Source organism: Carcharodon carcharias, chromosome 15 (genome assembly GCF_017639515.1).
Source record: "Carcharodon carcharias isolate sCarCar2 chromosome 15, sCarCar2.pri, whole genome shotgun sequence".
NCBI classification, from domain to species: Eukaryota; Metazoa; Chordata; class Chondrichthyes; order Lamniformes; family Lamnidae; genus Carcharodon; species Carcharodon carcharias.
The window spans coordinates 57,609,627-57,628,345 of NC_054481.1; the positions used below are offsets into that span (position 1 = coordinate 57,609,627).

General features: G+C 42.1%; 2 protein-coding genes across 2 annotated transcripts in view; one reads left to right on the plus strand and one right to left on the minus strand.

Annotated features, from left to right (window-relative positions):
• mlst8 (MTOR associated protein, LST8 homolog (S. cerevisiae)) overlaps positions 1-15,259 on the plus strand; it is a 42,171-nt gene extending 26,912 nt beyond the window's left edge. The window contains exon 10 of the transcript XR_005945284.1: positions 14,647-15,259. The gene's annotated coding sequence lies outside the window, so the exon portion shown is untranslated. The remainder of the gene's footprint in view (positions 1-14,646) is intronic.
• On the minus strand, positions 6-16,156 carry bricd5 (BRICHOS domain containing 5). The gene is made up of 6 exons (XM_041206145.1): positions 15,979-16,156; positions 15,243-15,380; positions 13,060-13,197; positions 10,606-10,713; positions 2,741-2,894; positions 6-371 (listed from the first exon to the last, which is right to left on the minus strand). The coding sequence occupies exons 1-6, from the start codon at positions 16,102-16,104 to the stop codon at positions 277-279; spliced, it is 759 nt and encodes a 252-aa protein (XP_041062079.1). The 5' UTR covers positions 16,105-16,156; the 3' UTR covers positions 6-276.
• Positions 16,157-18,719: the final 2,563 nt, after the last annotated feature.

Below are 18,719 nucleotides of genomic sequence, written 5' to 3' on the forward strand. Positions count from 1 at the left end.
GGCAAACAGTGACTTTTTTTTTTCAACAGACCAACTAGACCATCAAAACTAACTTCATTCCCCTTCCTCCCTCTCTCTGCATAGGTTGCTACATGTCCTTGCATTGAGGTTCAGTAACCAATTGCTAGAATGCTGAATAAGAACTGGGAAAGAAGGGAATTGGAATTGTCAAAATAAAGAAAAGACTGAGAATTGTACATTAAATTCTGTTTTTTAACAATTGGCTATGTTCTGTCATCGTAAAGACTAACATAGGAAAGATGCAGCAAGGGGTGTTTAATCTGGCAGATAGTAAAAACACACGGAGACACAGACGTTGTTTGGAAAACAGATATCGATGCAGAAGTAGATCAGCCGTTGCATCCCAGGCCCTGTTGAAGCAGAAAGGTAGCATTGTGAGAAAAACAGCAGCCAAATGGAATTCAGCCATTAGGATCACTAGCATCCATTTAATTACTGACTGAATTCACAGCATAGCCGCACCCTCTCAGAGCTGATTCATGGGCCAGATGGCACAATATTGTTTAGGTTGTGAGTGCAACGAGCTCCATGAGTGGGACTTGTGCAAATTGCTGTTAGTTAACTCAGTTAGATTTAGGATAGTTATGGAAAAAGATAAGGTTGGGCCAGGGATAAAAGTTCTAAATTGGGGAAAGGCTAATTTTACTAAGATGAGATACGATTTGGCCCAAGTGGACTGGAAGCAGCTACTTGCAGATAAAACTGTCAGAGCAGTGGGAGGCATTCAAGGAGGTAATAGCGAGAGTACAGGGCAAATATGTTCCTGTAAAGACAAAGGTGGGGACCAAGTCTGGAGAACCCTGGATGTCAAGGGACATAAAGTTTACGATTAAGAGAAAAAGAGGAGCTTATGGCAGATACAAAGGGCTCAATATGGCAGAGTCTGTAGGGGAGTACAAAAAGTGCATGGGGAACTTAAAAAGGAAATTAGGAAAGTAAAGGAAAACCCAAAGGTTTTTAAAAAAATTATAATGAGCGAGTGAATAACTAGGGAAAGAGTAGGAAAGAGAAGGGCTAATTAGGGACCATAGAGTTAATGTGTGTGGACCTGGAGGACGTGGGTACAGTCCTCAATGAATACGTTGCATCGGTTTTCACAATGGAAAAGGACAACACAGGTATAGACATCAGGGTGGAGGACTGTGAAATATTAGGGGAAATTGGAAATTAACATTGGAAAGAGAGGAGGTACTAGTGGGTTTAGCAGCCTTAAAAATAGATAAATCTGCAGGCCCCGGATGTGATGTATCCCAGGCTGTTGAGGGAGGCAAGGGAAGAGATATCAGGGGCCCTGGCAGTAATTTTCAAATCCTCTCTGGCCACAGGTGAGGTGCCAGAGACCTGGAGGACTGCTAACGTCGTCCCAATATTTAGAAAAGGAGGAAGGAATAGACCAGGAAATTACAGACCGGTCAGTCTAACCTTAGTGGTGGGGAAGTTACAAGAAAGAATTCTGAGGGACAGATTATATCTGCACTTGGAGAGACATGGATTAATCGGGGATAGTCAGCATGGATTTGTTAAGGGAAGGTCGTGTTTGACAAATTTGATCGAATTTTTTGAGGAGGTAACTAGGAATGTTGATGAAGGCAGTGCATTTGATGTGGTCTACATGGACTTTAGCAAGACTTCTGATAAGGTCCCTCATGGTAGACTGGTCAAGAAAGTAAGAGCCTATGGGATCCAAGGCAAAGTGGCACGCTGGATCCAAAATTGGCTGAGAGGCAGGAAGCAGAGGGTGATGGTAGAGGGATGTTTCTGTGACTGGAAGTCTGTTTCCAGTGGGGTTCCGCAGGGCTCAGTGCTGGGGCCTTTACTGTTTGTGGTGTACATAAATGATTTGGACTTAAATGTAGGGGATATGATCAAGAAGTTCATGGATGACATTAAAATTGGTAGGGTGGTAATTAGTGAGGAGGATAGCCATAAATTGTAGGAGACTATTGATGGACTGGTCAGATGGGTAGAGCAGTGGCAAGTGGAATTCAACCTTGGAAAAGTGCGAGGTAATGCACTTGGGGAAGGCTAACAAGGCAAGGGATTACACTATGAATGGAAGGACCGTGGAAAGTACTGAAGATCAGAAGGATCTTGGTATGCAAGAGGTGTATAAGATTATGAGGGGCATGGATAGGACGGATAGGAAGGCACTTTTTCCATTAGTCGCGGGGTCAATAACCAAGGGGCATAGATTTAAGGTAAGAGGTAGAAGGATAAGAGAGGGAGTAGAGAATTTTTTTCACCCCAGAGGGTGGTGGGAGTCGGGAACTCACTGCCTGAAAAGGTGGTTGAGTCAGAGACTTTTGTAACATTTAAGAAGTATTTAGATATTCACTTGTGTTGCCAAAACCTCCAGGGCTATGGGCCAACTGCTGGAAAATGGGATTAGTGTAGTCAGATCTTTGTTGACTGACGTGGACGTGATAGGCCGAAAGGCCTCCTTCTGTGCTGTAAACGTCTGAGGCTACAATGTCACTTGTTAAACCACAGAGCCTTGTGGTAAACATTTTGCATCATGTTTTTGCCTGTCTAAGAATCCTAGCAATAGACAAATGGAGTTTATTGTAGAGCAGATGAAGGAATTATACATCTGACTTTTTGAATTCTGCCAGATATAAATGAAATAAGTGAAAGGACGTTATTCCTAACCTGAGGCTTGCTGTTTTATAAAATATCATTGTGCAATCATTGATTTTTTTGTTTTAAGTATAGTACTTACTGTTACTTTTCTGGAGCCAGTAAACAGGGATGTGATTGCAGAGACTGTCAATGTGCTGTCCCAGAGCCAGCGGATCCACTTTGTTTCTACTCAGAATTCCGAGATACTCCCTGGAGAATTGGGTTTCATTTCTCAGCAGCAACAATTGGTTGAACTAAAATAAGCAATGTTTTCTCTGTATAATTCTTACGTTTTTCCAAACGATAAATTTGCTGCTTAAACTTTATACATCCTGAACTCATGTCCTTGTTTTCAAATCCCTCCATGGCCTTGTCCCTCCCTATCTCTCTAATCTCCTCCAGCCTCAGCCCTCTGAGATCTCTGCACTCCTCTAATCCTGGTCTCTTGTGCATTCCCAATAATAATTGCTCCACCACTATGCCTTCAGTTGCCTATGCCTTAAGCTCTGGAATTCCCTCCCCACCTCTCTTCCTCACTTTCTTCCTTTAAGATAAAATCAACCTCATTAACGAAACTTTTGGTCATCTGACCTAATATTTCCTCGTGGCTTGGTGGCATACTTTTGTTTTACAATGCTCCTGTGGCTTACCTTGACGTCAAAGGTGGTATATAACTATATATTATTTAAGTGTTATTCATATATCGCCCCATACCTTCACAAACCTCCACTGGTTCCTTGCCCGCCATGTATTGATTTCAAAATCCCTCCACAGCCTCAGCTTCCCATTTCTTCAATGCCACTCCACCACTCAATTTTCCCATCTGGCATCTCAGCTGTTGGACTCTGAATTGTTTTGTAATAACAACGCTGTCCATGTCCATTCCCCCCCACCTAAAGTCCACCCTCAGTTCATCCCTCAGCTATATTAATATTCTCATTCTCATTATGAGATCCAATTATACCTTGGATAACTTCAAAGTCTTTGCCTCTTATCTTGATAGATTATTCCAAACATTTATGACCATTTGAGTGGAAAAAATGCTTGTATCTTTGTGGTGAGTTTGGAGGCTATAAGTGTAGTGTACAAATGTGCCCCTTGTTCAGCATTAATTGGGCAATCCCACTCGGGCTACAACGTGACTACTGTGTAAAATGAGCATGTACCTGTGGAGTAAGCAATGACCTCTAACTTTTTATAAATTTGTAAACAATACTAAACTGATCCCTTATTCTAGTTCAGCAAAATCCAACAATCTCTCTCCACAGCCCTCTTTCCTAAACTGCAGATAAGCTGGAATCAAATCATCATTATGTTTAAATATCAAAGGGTGGGCTCAGCTAAGCATGATCTCCAGGAATGGTGAAATGTGAATGCTGCCTTGTTAAACTTCACTTTTTGCCTGGCTGATCTTGGTTATAACTAATCTCACTGTTTCCAACTCCTGAGCAATCTGATTACAATAGCTCAGTGGGAACAACATATTAAATATATATATCTAATTATTATGTCTCTGTATTTCCTTCTGTTTTCCTCTGTCAGGACTGTAGATTGTTGTCTCTGTATCAAACTGAATTTCAACTTCACTGTCGCTGGGTCAAAATTTAAAAAAAATTAATTCATGGGACGTGGGCTTCGCTGGCTGGGCCAGCATTTATTGCCCATTCCTAGTTGCCTTTGAGAAGGTGGTGGTGAGCTGCCTTCTTGAACTGCTGCAGTTCATGTGGTGTGGGTATACCCACAGTTCCAGAATTTTGACCCAGCGACGGTGAAGGAACAGCGATATGTTTCCAGGTCAGGACAGTGAGTAACTTGGAGAGGAACTTCTAGGTGGTGGTCTTCCCATCTATCTGCTGCCCTTATCCTTCTAGATGGTAGTGGGCATGGGTTTGGAAGGTGCTGTCGAAGGAGCCTTGGTGAATTCCTGCAGTGCACCTTGTAGATGGTACACTCTGCTGCTACGGTGTGTCGGTGGTGAAGGGAGTGAATGTTTGTGAATGTGGTGCCAATCAAATGGGCTGTTTTGTCCTGGATGGTGTCAAGCTTCTTGAGTGTTGTTGGAGCTGCACTCATCCAGTGCAGTATTCCATCAGACTCCTGACTTGTGCCTTGTAGATGGTGGACAGGCTTTTGGGAGTCAGGAGGTGGGTTACTTGTCACACTATTCCTAGTCTCTGACTTGCCCTTGTAGCTGCAGTATTTATATGGCTAGTCCAATCCAGTTTCTGGTCACCCCCAGGGTGTTGATAATGGGGGATTCAGTGATGGTAATGCCATTGAACATCAAGTGGCGATGGTTGGATTCTTTATTGTTGGAGATGGTCATTGCCTGACACTTTGTGTGGTGAGGAATGTTACTTGCCACTTGTCAGCCCAAACCTGAATATTGTGCAAGTCTTGCTGCATTTGGACGTAGAATGCTTCAGTATCTGAGGAGTTGCGAATGGTGCTGAATATTGTGCAATCATCAGTGAACATCCCCACTTCTGACCTCATGATCGAAGCAAGGTCATTGATGAAGCAGCTGAAGATAGTTGGGCCGAGGACGCTACCCTGAGGAACTCCTGCAGTGATGTCCTGGAGCTGAGATGACTGACCTCCAACAACCACAACCATCTTCCTTTGTGCTAGGTATGACTGCAACCAGTGGAGAGATTTCCCTCTGATTCCCATTGACTCCAGTTTTGCTAGGCCTCCTTGATACCACACTCTGTCAAATGCTGCCTTGATATCAAGGGCAGCCACTCTCACCTCACCTCGGGAGTTCAGCTCTTTTGTCCATGATTGAACCAAAAATCCTGGAACTCCCTAACATCACTGTGGGTGTACCTGCACCACATGGATTGCAGTGTTTCAAGGCAGCTCACCACCACCTTCTCAAGGGCGATTAGGGATGGGCAATAAATGCTGGCCTAGTCAGTGACCCCCACATCCCATGAATGAATTTAAAAAACAACTTGGTATATGTATTTGAGTACAGGGAATGTAATCTTGCAGTTTGCCAACAACACAGAAGTAGAGGAATTAATAAACACCAAGCAGACTGCAAAAGGTTTTAGGAAGACATGGATTAATAATTGGGTATGCAGGTGGCAGATCCAATTGGCTCTCTCGGTATTGATCCTTACAGTCCTCAGTCCCATTCTATAGATATTTGACCATCTTTCTTTGCTTCAACATATTTATCCAGTTTTCCCTTAAACTGTGTATTGTTCCCTGCCTCAAATGCTCCTCTGCCAAAATGCTCCATGGTTAGAGTAATATGTGCAGCTTTAGCCATCCTCTTACAGGAAGGATATTAAATGGAACTTGCATTTATACACCATATAAAATGTACAGCATAAATCAGTGTTTCTCACACCTTTTTGGTTGAAAGACCTATTTTGAAATTGATTAGTAATCACAGACCCCTCCGCCATCTAAATTATAGTATAGAACACTATGAAAATGCTGCCTATAAAACATGTTTTAATAATGTTATTTACAAGAACAGGCATTTACTTGATATCAGTAAGATGAGTATTCTTGCTTCTTACTGCAGAGCATATCTACCCTTGGCAGTAGCTCTGGGAAAGCAGAGGACAGAGAAATTGCTTTTAGAGCAGGGAGGAGAGCAGGAGCAATGGAGAAACAACAGTGAGAGCAGAGCTCACAGAGGGCAGGAACACAAATCTAAATGGCTGACCCCTTATTATGAGACTGTGACACACAGTTCTAGTCTCCCTAGAAGAGAGTTGAGAAACTGGGATTGTTTAAACTGAAACACAAAAGGCAAGAGAAGATCTAATAAATGTGTTTAAAATTATGAAAGAATTTGATAGGGTGCTTTTTTTACCTAGGGAGCCAATAAGGGGTCATTAATTTAAAGTTATCCCTTAAAGAGTGAAGAGATGTTAGGAGACACTCCTTTATATGTAGGATTGTTGGATTTTGGAACATTTTGCCAGGAGCATTTGAGGCAGAGATCATTACATCTTTCAAAGGAAAATTGAATAAATATTTTCAAGAACAAAGATTGATAGATATCTGTAGGATAGGACTGGAAGGACCTGTACAGAAAGAGCATCAAAAATTGGGGAACATGTCTGCTAAGGAAAGTAACTAATCAGATAATAACATGGGATGTAAAGTGGGCAAAGATGAAACTTAAGAGTTTAAAAACAAACCTGAGCATTTAAAAGGAATTTAGATAAGTACATGAGGGAGAAAGGAATTATGCTGATAGGATTTAATAAAGTAATGGAGGACGGATGCTTATGTGCAGCATAACAACTGGTGCAGAGCAGCTATGCTGAAAGGCCTGCCCTGTGCTGCAAATACAATGTAGAATTTGAGACACTTTTTAAATTACAATCTTGATTTTACTTCAAGATCTTGCCTACCCTGACCAACATCCTCTTGCACCACTGCCAGGTCAGACTTATCTACTACACAGCTTCCTCTACATGAGGCAACAGACTGAGACTGCAATGGGCAAGGTCATTAGAGAAAGGAATTCCCAACACAGAGTCAGGAAGAAACAAATAAGTTGTTTTATATAGCAAATGAAATACTGAAGAAATGAAATTCCTATAAGATGTATGATTACAAACACTGCAATTATGGCTGTCTTTTAACAGCAAAGCATCTTTTATAAATGAGTGACAAACCTACCATTCGGTAAATTAATTGCTTAGAGCAGTAATGAGCCATACAGAACAGAAGGTCTGATTTCATATTAGTGCTGACTTAACTGAAATTAGCCAAGAGAATGCAGGTGGCACAATTGGCTTTAGCGAGCTTTGATTAGGCAAGTGAAAATCAGCCTGGGTCCCACATTCTGATTACTGTACACTGGCCTCTGCTGAAAAGTGGGTATCAGGTGATGCTTTGATCTCACACTCTATGACTTCTCCTCGCAGTTGACCAGTTCACTGTTTGGGCTTGCACGTGAAGAATAGCTGCATGGGGGGGAGGTTACTGGAGCCCGTGGAACTGTATCCCAGCCTTGGTCAGTGCCATCAGAAGAAGAAGGGAGGACCTTTTGTAGCCACTACAGATTCAAATGAGTGCCCTAAATTTCACTGAATTCTAGTTCTCCTCAACGATGAGTTCCTTGATTGGAATTGACTTGAAGACAGAGCTGAGATGATGTTTCAGCACAGCATTCCACATCAATGTTACAACTTCTATAGTGAGAGTGAAACAAAGCAGGCTCTGTGTTAAATCAATGGCCACTCATCAAGGGATGCATTTCATTCTGGACAACAGCACACTGCCAAAATACACAGGTGAACTCTGTTTGCTGGTGCAATGGCTTGTGTTAATGTGCTAATATCCATGAGAAATATGCCTGTAGCATATTGTAATTTTTAATGAATTTAATGTCCAGGCGTATGAGAAGATTAGTGTATTTCTTAATTAGTTATTATCCTATTTAATATGAGAACTGCCTTTGAATATTTGTAAATAGGCTGCACCTGCCTCACCTCTGTAAATCCTTCTGTGCTGTAGATGTCCAAGTAGAAACCCCCATAAGCTCACTCAGTCCTTAGTCATGGTTTCACTTCAAACTGAAGTTGGATTTCAAAAACATTACTGGCTTGTAGTGAGTTACTTACATTTCCTGCCAATGAGTTAAAATGAAATACAGTAAATTTCACTGGGATTCAAGCAAGCTGCAAGTTACAGGACAGGGTTTCTGCTTCAACATAGTCTTCAAAAAATATCCACTGTAACTGCATTACACTAATAATTTCACAGTTTGAATTTCAGAGCATAACAAAAAATAGGAGCAGGAATCGACATTTCAGTCCCATGAGCCTGCTCTGCCATTCAATTCGATCATGGCTGATCTGATTATGGCCTCAACTTCACTTTTCTGCTTCCCCCACACACTCCCCCTGCCGAATGTCCTACTCTGCTCCTAATTCTTATGTTTGTACATTTTCAGACTCTTTGTATCCTCCCCACAACTTACTTTCCTACCTATCTTTGTATCATCAGCAAATCTGGCTACAATACACTCTGTCCCTTCATCCAAGTCATTGTACAGATTGAAAATATTTGAAGCCCCAACATTGATTCCTGTGGCACCCCCCAGTTACGGTTTGCCAACTTGATAATGACCCATTTATCCTGACTTTCTGTTTTCTAGTTAGCCAATTCTTTATCTGTGCTAATATATTACCCCCAACACCATGGGTTCTTATCTTCTGTAGTAATCTTTAATGAAGTACCTTATCAAATGTCTTTGGAAATCCAAATAAACTACATCTACTGGATCCCCTTTATCCACCTTGTTTGTTATGCCTCAAAAAATTCTGACAAATCTGTTAAACATGATTTCCCTTCCATAAAACCATGTTGACTCTACTTGATTTTCTAAATGTCCTGCTACTACTCTCTTAATTATGGATTCCAGCATTTTCTAAATGACAGATGTTAGAATAACAGACCTCTTCCTTCCTGTTTTCTGTCTCCCTCCTTTCTTGAGTAGAGGTACTACATTTGCAGTTTTCCAGTCAGCTGGGACCTTTCCAGATGCAGGGTATTTTGGAAGATTACAACCAATGCATCCACTATCTCTGCAGCCACTTCTTTAATATCCTAGGATGAAATCCTTCGGGTCCAGGGGACGTGTCAGCCTTTCCCGTTAGCTTTCCCAATACTTTTTCTCTAGTGATAATGATTGTTTTAGGTTCCTCCCTCCCTTTTACACCTTGACTTTCTACTATAATCAGGATGCTTTTAGTATCTTCTACTATGGAAACAGATACAAAATACTTGGTCAAAGTCTCTGCCTTTTCCTTGTTTACTTTAGCTACTCATCCTTTTTTATACTTGTAGAAACTCTTACCATCTGTTTTTCTATTACTTGTTAGGTTACTCTCATATTATAATTTTCCCTCATTATTTCTTTAGTCATCTTTTTGCTGGTTGCTAAAATTTCCCCAGTCTTCTGGCCTACCACTAATCTTTGCAGCATTGTGGCCTTTTTTTCCAATTTGATACCGTTCTTAACTTCCTTGGTTAACCATGGATGGTTCATCCTTCTCAGTCTTTTTTCTCAATAGACTATATCTTCCATGAGAGTTATGAAAGAGCTCATTAAATGGCTGCCACAGTTTACCTACCATCTTACCCTTTAAACTGCCTTTTGTTTGATACCTTGTTAATTATCTTGCTTGTCTTTATGTTAAAGCAGGTGAGGTACATTAACAGTTCAGTTTACTTCAATTTTGCTCTAGGGAATTATGTTCATTCTCTTTTTTTAACCACATTTGCTGCCTTACAATTCCTGTTTCCACAGACATTTTTTTTGGAAAATTATGGTCAGTGCCTCTGCTGTTTCATCATTAATTTTTCTTACTATTCTGGAATGTGGACCTATTGTTACTACTAACTTTTAAATTTTAAGTCAGTTAAGCTTATTGCCAGAGATAGAGCAATAGAGTCCAGAAAGGGAAGAGAAGAGCCAGAAATAGGTCATGTAAAAGTGAGGAATCAGAAATATAAATGAAATTTTCAAGACCAGGGAGAGAGTCAGAAGCAACATCAACAAAGTCTAAGGAAGAGATCAGGAAGGGAGCCCAATTAGGAATGGTACCCAGTGTTCCACCAATCTCACAAAGATGTGTAGGTGTAACCCAGGAATAACAACTTTTATCTGGAGGAAATAAGTGAGGTCACTCATGATAGCTGATTTCATTCATTGCAACTGGACTTTTTTGTAACTCATCACAACTCACTATCACAAGTACCAGACCCATTTCATCACTGATATCACTCATTGCTGCTGAAGAACCAATGTTATCAGCTGACCAAATCTAGACAATTTCTTTGCTCCCTTTCTCCATACAGTTTTATCATAACTGCACCTGGGCATGTCTGGGAAATGGCAGCTGGAATGCCTGGTTTGTGGAGCTCCTTGAAGCTATATTCCAATTTGGACTCTGCCTCTAAGAGGTGCTAACATTGCCTTACCTTCTGCTTCTGGGCAGTGATAACAGTGTGAATATTCTCCTGGTCGGCAGCCAGCATTTTTCGAACAAGACAGATGTTACTCCCTCCAGGCTGGTAACAAACTAAACCCTGCCAAGGGGAAAAATATTGTTCAGTCTGTGTACATATGAGACCCGATAATTTACCTCTGCACCTCTCAGGTAAAGCAAGAAAATCATATATTTCTTCAGGCTCAATTTATGTACAGAAATTGAGCTTCCACTGCACCCGTTAAGACGTTTTAGCTGAGCAGTAACAGAATGTTTGAGAAATCAAGGACCTGAGGGTTTGGTAATATTCTGTTGCTGGGGACCTTAGTCACTAGGTGACTTTATCTTTTTCAAATGTGTTGCAAAAGTATTGCTTGAGTTTGTGAATGTTGTAATACAAGCAGGTAACTCATGTAGGGTGACCAGTTCTTATGAATTAAAATAACGGACACTTTAACCATGGAATGAGGGGTTGAGTTTTGCTTGTGACCATGAGAGTGGGGCAAAGGGGGCGAGGGGGTTTCATATGTGTGAGAGCAAGGGAGTGGGGGCGTGTTAAATGATCTAAATCTTATCTTGTTGAGTCAAAACAGTATCATCTCTCTGCTGACCTACTCACTTACCTGTAGACCTGATCAAATCACCCAAACTTACACTGGAAACTCCCAGGACCAGACTCCTACAGACTGTCCTAAAAATAAGGGACAAAAGGCATCCCTTAAGGGACACAGGACAAACAGACAAAATAAGGGACAGTCCCTTAAAATACAGGAAGGTTGGTCACTCTAGTCTTGTGGTGTCAAAGTCATGAGTCTGAAAATAATGGGATGAATTTTAACACCGAAAAATGGGTGGGTTGGAGTCGGGTTATATTTAAAATTTTAAAAGTCTCAAACCTGACCTTGACCCACCCGTTTCTGGGTTTAACAGAAGACGGAGAAAGGGTGGGCAGACAACCTGCTCTCAGGAGCCGGGTTGGCAATTTAAATATTTTAATGAGGCTGGTTGAGGCCTCATTAGCTGAGGCAAGGACAGATTTGGGGAGAAGTGCCCTTACAGCTCTGTCTGTAGGCTAGGTGGAGCAGGAGTGCTTCCCCAGCTCCCCAAATTCTCTTTTTCCCCCTCCCCACATACAAAGTCTAGTGGTATAAGGGGTCAGGCAGCCATTTCGGAGTAATGCATTAGACACCCAGCCCTGCCACACTCCCAGTAGCAACAGCAAAATACTTCCTACCTGCTCCTGTCACTTGCTGTGAAATTTTCCCTGCCCAAGTGAAAACCGAGCCTGTCACTCAGGCTGACCTCTGGGCTAAAACTCCACAGAATACAGGAAAATCTGGATTTCCAAGTTTTCCACCTGAAAGATGTTTCCACTTGTGGGGGAGTCCAAACTAGGGGTCAATAAGTATGCAGCAGTCACAAAAAAAATCCAATAGCGAATTCAGGTGGAGGGGCATGTTAGTGGGATGGTGAAAAAGGCATATGGGACACTTGCCTTTATCAATCGAGGCATATATTACAAAAGTAGGGAGGTCATGTTGGAGTCGTATAGAGCCTTGGTGAGGCCACAGCTGGAGTACTGTGTGCAGTTCTGGTCGCCACATTATAGGAAGGATGTGATTGCACTGGAGGGGGTGCAGAGAAGGTTCACCAGGATGTTGCCTGGAATGAAACATTTAAGTTATGAAGAGAGGTTGGATAGACTTGGGTTGTTTTTGTTGGAGTAGAGAAGACTGAGTGGCGACCTGATCGAAGTGTACAAGATTATGAGGGGCATGGACAGGGTGGATAGGGAGCAGCTGTTCCCCTTAGTTGAAGGATCAGTCACAAGGGGACACAAGTTCAAGGTGAGGGGCAGGAAGTTTAGGGGGGAATGTGAGGAAAAACTTTTTTACCCAGAGGGTGGTGACGGCCTGGAATGTGCTGCCTGGGAGCGTGGTGGCGGCGGGTTGCCTCACATCCTTTAAAAAGTACCTGGTTGAGCACTTGGCACATCATAACATTCAAGGCTATGGGCCAAGTGCTGGTAAATGGGATTAGGCAGGTAGGTCAGTGTTTCTCATGTGTCGGTGCAGACTCGATAGGCCGAAGGGCCTCTTCTGCACTGTGATTCTGTAATTCTTTACCTAGGAAATGCTTAGAATGTTGAACTTGCTACCACATGGTGTTATTGAAGCAATTAGAATAGATGCATATAGTATAGGGAGCAGCTAGTTAAATACATGAGGAAGAAAGGAATGGAAGGGCATGCTGATAGGGTTAGATGAAGTAAGGTGGAAGGAGGATTATGTGAAGCATAAACATTGGAATAGACCTGTTGTCGCGCAATAAATTCTATGTAACAGTTATAGTCTGAGGATTCTTCTGAGAAAGATCTGAGTAGCAAGTCGTAACTGAATTCATAAAACATTCTTCATCAATGGAGCCACTTCAGCCCCTTACTTACATTCTTACTGTCAAACAGCACCACTGTTGTGTGGTTCCTGTCCATTATGTGGTAAGTTACCAGATCCTCCTCCTTGTTCACAACCACTGACTGACTGACCATGGCACCCTGCACATCGTGTAATGTTATCTGAACAACCTGGGGAGAGTAGAAACTCAAATATTAAAACCAGAGAAAACCTCAAATCTGTGGCTGTGGTCTCCTCAATCTTGGTTTTACTGAATTGCAACAAACATGGCAACACAAACCTTATTAGAGAAAAAAAGGCAGACTGGACAATACAGATGCATACAGATAGAAAAAACATGTGTATGCATTTGTACATGAAAAATGCATTTGTCTTCCCTTGGAGATGAGTTTACAGCATGAGCAGGATTACGGTGAGACGATCAACCTAGCTGGTGAGCTTACCTGGGAAAGCAAGGTGGCAGTGGTGGTTCAATGGGTAGAACTCTTACATCTCACACAGTATGTTATGGATTTAAGTCCCACTGCAGAGATCTTAATGTTAAATGTAGACTGGCACTCCAGTGCCAAGAGAGTGTGGCACTGTTGGAGGTGCTGACTTTCAGCTGAGATTTTAAAGCAAGGGTAGACATAAAAGATCCCACTGCAGTGTTTTGAAAAGCATGGAATTCTCCTGGTGGCCTAGCCAATATTTATCTCTTAGCCAACATCACTAAAAACATATTACCTGGCCATTTATCTCATTGCTATTTGTAAGAGCTTGCTGTATGCAAATTCACTGTTGAATTTCCTACATTACATACTTTATTGGCTGTAAAGTGCTTTAAGATATAAAAGCTTCACATAAATGAAAGTTCTTTCTTTATTGGAGCACTACTTCAGAGGCCTGGACCAATCCAGGGAATGAGAGTTTAAACCCCCTCAAACTTTGACAATTTGAATTCAACCTTTTTGTCTTACACTCGTCAGGACAGATCACAAGACCAAGCAGGTCGACTCAAGCACAGTCAGGAATGTTTAGCAAGCGTTGTCCTATTGTGGAATCACATCTAATGTTGGAAACTATGTTTTGAGTTTTGCAAGCATGGGCTGGTTGGGTACCATCAGCACTTTGCCTGTTGCTAAGAATGACATTGAAAACCAATTTGAGATTATTAGTCTGGCTCACAGTGTGGCTCACTTACGCATGCTAAAAGTCACATATATTCACGCACAGACAGAAGGAGCATGCCCACGGATTGTGCCTTTTTCAACTAACCAGAAGCTTGGGGGACTGCCATTTCCTGGTTCATTCCCCATGGCGATGCCTTGACCAATCAGATTCATCTGTCTGGTTTGAATTTGAAAGGTTTGGCCATTAACTGTTCCCTGCTGCATTCTCCATGTCAATACCTCTACCAGAGTCCAGTTGCTAACCAATCAGCAGTATAAATTGTTGTTTCCTTTCCTGTTGTTATTCTTGTGAACTGTCCTGATGAGTGCAAGATGAAAAACTTAGGCAGCATGTCTCCTTTTTTCAGCAAAACTCAAGTTGCGTACCACTAAACAATTAATATGAAATCAGTTTCAAAAATCTGGAAAATCAGTCCATTAACCGTGCATCTTTATTACATTCTACAGAGTTAACTCTGGAAATAAAAGAAGCAACGTGAATCACTTCGAAACAGCACAGAATATGTCCAAGGAGCTGAAATTTACAGAAAACATACAATCAGGAACCATCACACTCAAAGTTCACTATCTGGAAGTCCTCTTAGTATGACCACCTGTGCTATATGATTCTATGGATCAAAAATCTCACAATAGTCCAAAGTATTTTAAAATTAGCCAAATGAACCATTAATTGAAATGAAATGCAGTGTTTCTGATGGGGACGAGTAACTTGGGTAAAACGTTAAGCCAGAGCCAAAAACGTGTGGCAGAGATAGATCCAGAAACTCCAGGAAACATACAGCAAACAGGTCAGAGTCTGTGAAATACCCAGCTTCTTTTAAACTTTTAAAGATTCTGGGCTGGCTCCCCTTGTTCAGTTCCTGACTGTTTCTAAAATTCCCAGTTTGTTGTAAAGGTCCCTGAACCATGGTGTCTCAAATTTACAAACTGGCCAATTCCTGTTCAGTTTCCAACAACTTTTCACTTTCTGTAACCGTCCCTGAACCGCCCATTGCCCTGAGCCTGGAGGACAGGCAGGGGACAAAGCTGAGAGTTTAACTTACCTGCCGGTTGCTTTCTCTCAGATTCAGTATGCCCACAGCTGAGACCCCGATAACTGCTGCCATGACCAGAAAAAGTAAAGCTCCCCACAAGATGCGCAGCCCAGTCCTGGCTTCGGCTCCCAAGCGATCTGCTTGTACCTGCAATGGGGACAGTGTAAGGAGAAAGTTCGAGTGTTGGGTCTGCAGAATAGGCACAACTTTCATTCACTTTTAGTTGAATGAGATGGAATTCTTTTCTAAATTGCAGGAATGAAGAGGAAGTGAGATTTATCTTAGGTCTGTGGGATGAGCTGCTCAGAAAGGAATTCTTCCTTGGTACAAGACAAACTCGAGTTTCAATCAGAATTAAATACTAAGAGTAACTAAGAGCCCATTGATTGAGCTCATTGTGGAGCATCAGCTTCTTAGAAACCTGCTGCAGTCCTGTCTGACTGAGCATTCAGCCCAATTCTGCTTGACATTAAAGTCCAGAGTTCTGAAATAATAAAACTGGCAGCTGTCAAAAAGACTAGTCACTAGCACTAAGCAATTTCTCTCCAGATCAGCCAACCCAAGGTGTTGCTGGTCATATACTGCATGCTGAACGTGAAGAAAATCCCCCCTGCACCCAACCCAACCCCCCCCCCCCCCCCCCCCCCCCCCCCCCACACACACACACACACACACACACACACACACACACAACCAATTAAAGGTAACAGTGGATCCTAGAATGTCACTGATACCTTATACTTACAAATGGGAAAACCCCCTTCAGGGTATTTGCAATCCTTCTGCTTCTCTCCATACTCTGAGAATGCTGCCTGCAATTCTCCTCTCCTGTCTGGCTCCTGCTGCTGCTGTGGATATCGACACTGTTCATTGATGGAGCCGAAACTTGTGTGCATGAACTCCCTTTCCTGAGCCTCAGCTTGTTGGAGCCAAGGGCTGCAACCTGATGCCAGGTCTGATTGAACAACAATAAGTGGAGGACTGAAGAATGCCAGTATTACAAGGCAGGAGCAAGAGAGCAGCTGGTGCCAGAGAGTCCCTGAGACGGCAAGAGCATGTTCAGGAATGTGAGGGGAGTTAAAAGTCTATACGGGTGCGCAATGATAAACAGTCATTGATAGCAATTAGAATATGTTCAGGTATATTAGAGGGACCTTAAAATCTAACGTGAGTAAGAGAATGTTTTGGTGTATTTGAAGGGAATTGGAACATGTTCAGCTTTAATATGTTCCATATATCTGAGGTTGGTTAATGTATGTTCCAATGTATCTGAGGAGTACTGGGAAAAGAGGGGTGAAACTTTGGAACATGAAAGCAAAACAGAGGAAACTAACAATCTGCAAAGCAGCAGGAATAAGACAAATGACAGCAACAGAAGGCAGCAAAGAGATGAGGAGGAGAATTATATCAAGAAAATGAAAAAGAGGATGTAAGTGAGGGACACAACAGCTCTGAGCTGAGTCACAGTTTGTGTCAAAGGTCAGCTCAATGCCACATTAATGCTGACAAGTAGTTTCTTCATATTCAATGACATATATAATTTAGAATTCTCATTTCCTCTCTAATTGTTCTGTTTGTCTCGTAATACTGGAATATTGTTTAGTACTGTGTTTAATATCTGTTGTTCAACCCTTCTCTTGGGCTCTTTTATATCTTCTCTAATATATTTTCTTCACCTGTTTCAGTAAACTCCCACACTCTTCCCAGAGAATCTCTCCTCTTACCACATGCTTTGTGCAGTATGGTTTTTTTTTTGCCTTTCAGTTACTCATTTATCCATTTTAAGGATTGACATATATTTTATGTTGATATTTAATCTTCATGAGTTATATACTTACTCTTTTCAGGGGAATGTTGGGGACCCTAAGAGATCCAAATGGTGATATTAATATTTAAAGACATGATATTAGTGATGGAGTGGGTGTTGTGCAACAATATTCTAGAGTCATACCCCACAGAAGGAAGCTATTCAGCCCATTGTCCCTGTACTCATTCCTTGAAAGGGCTATCCAATTAGTTCCACTCCCTTGCTTTTTCCTGATAGCCCTACAAATCTTTCCCCCTCAAGCGCATATGCATTTCCTTTCTAAGTAGCTGCTTTGCATTGATTTTCACAGGAAATCATGAGCTCAATTTCTAAAACACAGGTGTAATTTCCAGGGAAAGCTGAAGAAATAAGAATGTTAAACACTTCAAATAAGACTGAGATACTAAAAGAGGTAAAGAAACCAGCCCATGTGAACTGCACTCAGGCTATTCCTACATTAGTGACTACTTATTTCTTCACTGGCTATAAAGCACCTTGGCAAGTCCTGAAGTTGTGAAAGACAGTATGCAAATGCAAGTTCTTCCCACATCTTCATATCCGTCAAATCGTATTAGCACCCTGGCTTTCTCCATGCCTTTGTTACTTCCAGTCTCAACTATTCCTATGTTCTCCTATCCAACCTCCCCATCCTCTGCTTTCCATAAACTTAATCTTTTTGAAAACTCTGTTGCTTGTATCTTCTCCTTCATCCTCATATTGAAATGTCTTCACGGCCTTGCACCTCCCTATCTCTGTGACCTCCTCCCACCTCACAATCCCCCCCCCCCCCCCCCCCCCCCCCCAAAATCCCCTTCCTCATCCCTGCAACACTGGAACTCTGTGTTCCTGACCTGGCTTTTTGTGCACCCCACTCCCCAATTCACCCATGACAGTCATGTCTTCAGCTATCTATGCCCCTGCTCTGAACTTCCCTCCATTAACCCACTTCTCCTTCTTTAATGCATTCCTTAAAACCAACTGTGACCAAGCCAGTGGTCACCACTCTGAATGTCTCCTGTGTCTCAGCATCCATTTTTGTCTGGTTTTGCCCCTGAGGTGCGTTGGGATTTTTTTCCTCATAAAGGTACTATATAAATGTAAGTTGCTGTAGATGATGTAATATTATTAAAATGCCCTCTGTAATTGACCTCGAAGTGTTGGGCCAGAGTGTCATTCAGGTTCCAACTCCTTGCTGTAAAGTGTGTGCTTGAGGCATCGGGGAAGACATGTTTGGCTAGGCTATGATGCCTCAATGATGGAGTACCCTGCCAAAAGCTCACTGAACAGATCCCTATATTAGAATAGGCACTGGTGTTCAGCCAGCACTTGGGGAATTGTATTGCACTATGGTGTCGGCACCTTTTGGGGTGGGCTGGAGCACAGAGGAGAGGAAATTGAATAAATGTAACAAAAAGAAGACAATTGACTCAACAATCACCAGAGCAATTAGAATGAGGGGTGGTGGCAGCAAGAGAACACGAGTCACAAAGGTTGAAGAAGAGAATAACACCAAGAGTAGGGAGTGAAAAAGTGGAAGCAAATGAACATAATCAGGGGAGCGTTTCCAGACAGTTGGAGGTGGGATTGAGAGCAGTCGAGGTAGGAAAATTGTACGTAATGTGTTGGGTTGAGATCCTGACGTGATCCCACTTCTGCTTTCCCATGGATGGGTTGCGAGT